The following is a 3,721-nucleotide window of genomic DNA, read 5'->3' on the forward strand; positions in this document are numbered from 1 at the left end:
GGGCAACACATGAAAAATATATTGCGGACTTGTTTAAATCAACAATTTATTCAATGATTAAGTTGTTTTTATTTGTCATCAACAAAATTAACTGACTATTTCATTATTAGTAAAAAGAGTTCGAATATAATCCAACACATTAGTAAAAGGTATATCTTTTAGTAACTCTAAAAGATGTCCACATTCTTAAAGTATGGACACCAATACTCATACTTGATGTTGTCTACTATTTTCTGAGTCATCTCAAATTCAACATTAGCAATAAGTTATTTTTATAATCAAAGAGAAACTCTGCCCAGAGAGTTTTCATGTAAATTTTATTTTGTTAAGTTCTTTTAAATACTTGCATAACTACACAAGTGTTTGCATCCATATTTTTGGCAAAAGAAATGCATGCACCATAAATTAAAATCCAATAAATTATAAATAAATTCTTCAAACACGTCTTATAAATTATTGAGATAAGATTATTTATTAAAAACATATGTCTTCTCTTTTCACTGAAAAAACATTCGGTCACAAATTAACAATAAATAATTGCTTAAAAATTAAATTGTAAATATCAAATACTCATTTTCTCATAGAATATCAAATACATTACTGAAAATACGCAGTGATCAATCATCACCTTTTTTTTATCAATTGAAACTTGCTATTATGTTCATTCAGTAAATTAAACTAATAAGTCTACTTTGCTTTATCTAAAATGAAAAATTGATAAAGTAAAAAATAACTATTAATATGTACATATAATATTAATCATTAATTTAATGATGAATGATTAATATACTTAATTTATTCTCTCAAGTGAGATGAGTTGTTGAGTTTAGATGAAATGCTTAAATCCCTGAACCAGTCACGAGTATGGGCCTCATTTCCAGACCGTTTGGCCCGTTTAACGAAAAAGAAAAGAAAAAAAAACAGAGAGAGGCATCGGCGGTGCCTGCCAGATTCGTGTAGCGAGACTAAGCAGTCTTCCACCACCACCACCACCACACTCTCATCTGATTCTCCAACTCTCTCCCTTTTCCATTTTCATATCTCAAATCAATTTTTCCATTTCAATCGTTTTCACTGTCTGAGATAACAAGATCTCAAACCAAATTATCTCTATTCACAACTCAGATGCACAAATAATAATTATACACTCATTTTTCGATCCAAATCCTCTTTATGTCTTGTTTAGCACTTTCTTTGCAACCTTCCAATGGATCTGATATTCTTCTTCAAACCCGCGAGTGGTTCCCACCCTCACGCGCCCTCGGTGCCCTCTCCGCTTTTCGACATACACGACGTCAAATCAATTTTTCCATTTCAATCGTTTTCACTGTCTGAGATAACAAGATCTCAAACCAAATTATCTCTATTCACAACTCAGATGCACAAATAATAATTATACACTCATTTTTCGATCCAAATCCTCTTTATGTCTTGTTTAGCACTTTCTTTGCAACCTTCCAATGGATCTGATATTCTTCTTCAAACCCGCGAGTGGTTCCCACCCTCACGCGCCCTCGGTGCCCTCTCCGCTTTTCGACATACGCGACGCGCCTTCGCCGCCAACAAAAACAAAAACAACGTTCCCGACGACGCCTACGCCGCCGAATCCATCGGCGATGATCCCCTCGCCGCTTCCAGCGGCCAAGTCATCGTCGGTGTCGAAAGCCGCTACCGTATCGTTTACCGTTTAGTCAACGGAATCTACGTTCTTGGAATAACCGTCGCCGATCACGACAATTCTGTCAACGTCTTTGAATGCATCCACATCGTAAACCAAGCTGTCAGTGTCGTCGTCACCGCCTGCCGCGGCGTCGATGTCACGCCAGAGAAGCTCGGCCGGAAATACGCCGAGATCTACATGGCACTCGACATTGTCCTCCGTGGTGTTAGCAATATCCGCCTCGCCGCAATGCTCGCCTCCCTGCACGGCGACAGCATCGCGAAAATGGTGCATTCCGCCATCGATACCGAGAACAAGATCCGTGGCGCTGATAATTGGTCTTCGGTGGAAGTGCATTCCATCGAACACCAAGCGAGCATTGATGCCTTTGCTAATGCCAGATTTGAATTGCCACAGGAGACTCTCGAAGCCGGCGACGAAGTTGTGGCTGGCCTGGCCGCTCCGGTGGCAGGTGAACAGAATGAAGAGATTCAACAAAAGCAAAAACAGGAAGAGAATGAAGTTGAAAAGGATCCATTTGCAGCTAGTGATGCCATTAACAAACCTCAAGAGCTTGTGAGTGGGTTTAAGAAAACTAAAGATGGTTCTTCCACTGATTTAACTACAGCTTTGGAAGGTCTTGATGTTACTACATTGCCACCACCAGAGGCCACACAATCAACTCATATAAACGTGGAAGGTTTTGAAGGGAACTATGGTGGAGTTGAATTTGGAATGGAACAAGCTTCAATTGGTGAAGCTTTTGAAGGTTTCAATGATGCTTGGGGTGGTGGACTTGATGTTTCAGAGTTTGTGGGTACAACCAAGGCTCCAAAACCACAAGGTCTTGGTGGTGTTGAGCTCTTGCAGACAGGACCAGATGTTGCACCTAAAGCAACAACACCTGGTGAGGGTGATGCACTTGAGAATTTGGTGAAGAAAACTGAGATGAAGGGTCCTGAGATGTATATCTCAGAAGAGATTAGTGCAGAGTTTAGGGAATCATTGCTTGCAAGGGTTGGATTAATGGGTGTTGTTTACCTTAGAACTTTGCCGCCTAAAAGTTCCGGTGGGGATAAAGAAACCGAATTCTCATTCCGTGTTGAGGGAACCAGTGCTGTAAAAAGATTTGCTCTGCAGACCTCTCGTGTTAGTAGCCTTGAGAATGGGTTGTTTCATGTGAGGACTGCAGCGTCAGAGGAGCCTATACCGATTATGAAGTTTAGTTTGCTTCCAAAGTTGACACCTTTGCCTTTGAGAGTTCGACTTATAAAACGACACACGGGGAGTTTCATTTCTGTGATGATACAATATGTTTCAAACCCTGATTTGCTTGCTCCATTGAGTGATGTTACATTTGTTCTTAAACTACCTGTTGACCCAACACTCTTGAAGGTTTCTCCTAAAGCTATTTTGAATAGGGTTGATAAAGAAATTAAATGGCATGTGCCTGAGGTTCCATTAAAGGGTTCTCCTGGAAGATTGAGAGTAAGGATGCCTGTAGATTCTAACGAAGACGATGAAGAAATTGAGGTAGTTGGTTATGTTAAATTTTCTGTACAAACAACTCAGTCTTTATCTGGAGTTTCTCTACGGCCTGCTTCGGAGGGAAAGACAGACTTCTATGAGGTTAGTCACAAACTTGAGAGTGGGGTTTACATGTGTAACTGATTTGTAATCATAGATTATATTAGGAAATGTACTTTTTTTCAGTTTGTTTTCATGAAATTGTATGGTTTGGTTGTGTTTATAACATTCTTGGATATTGAGCATCTACCTTGAAAATCTTTGTTTCTATGTTTCGGCTATAAATTTTCATCAATGGATTGTATTTGTTTTGCACAATATCTCTACTTAGTAGAAAGTCGATACTAATAATGCCTCCTGAGGATATTAGCAAAATAGATAGGAAGTGTAGATCCTTGAAAAGCTGAGGTTGAAAAATGTTGTTACTAGTAGCAAGTACCCCGAGCTGCAATTTTAAAATCCTTTGAAAGTGCTTTCATGAGGACTATGGAAGATACAACTAATTGATGCATTAATAAAACTCACTTACTATCT

The 3,721-nt window shown here is 39.1% G+C and overlaps 1 protein-coding gene across 1 annotated transcript; it reads left to right on the forward strand.

Moving 5' to 3' along the window:
- The first annotated feature begins 1,296 nt into the window (after positions 1-1,296).
- Positions 1,297-3,505, forward strand: LOC101494835 (uncharacterized). Its single transcript, XM_012717965.2, has one exon. It carries the CDS (start codon positions 1,427-1,429, stop codon positions 3,329-3,331), a length of 1,905 nt encoding a protein of 634 aa, XP_012573419.1. The 5' UTR covers positions 1,297-1,426; the 3' UTR covers positions 3,332-3,505.
- The last annotated feature ends 216 nt before the right edge of the window (positions 3,506-3,721 follow it).

This window comes from Cicer arietinum, chromosome 7 (assembly GCF_000331145.2).
Source record: "Cicer arietinum cultivar CDC Frontier isolate Library 1 chromosome 7, Cicar.CDCFrontier_v2.0, whole genome shotgun sequence".
In the NCBI taxonomy this organism is placed as follows: domain Eukaryota; kingdom Viridiplantae; phylum Streptophyta; class Magnoliopsida; order Fabales; family Fabaceae; genus Cicer; species Cicer arietinum.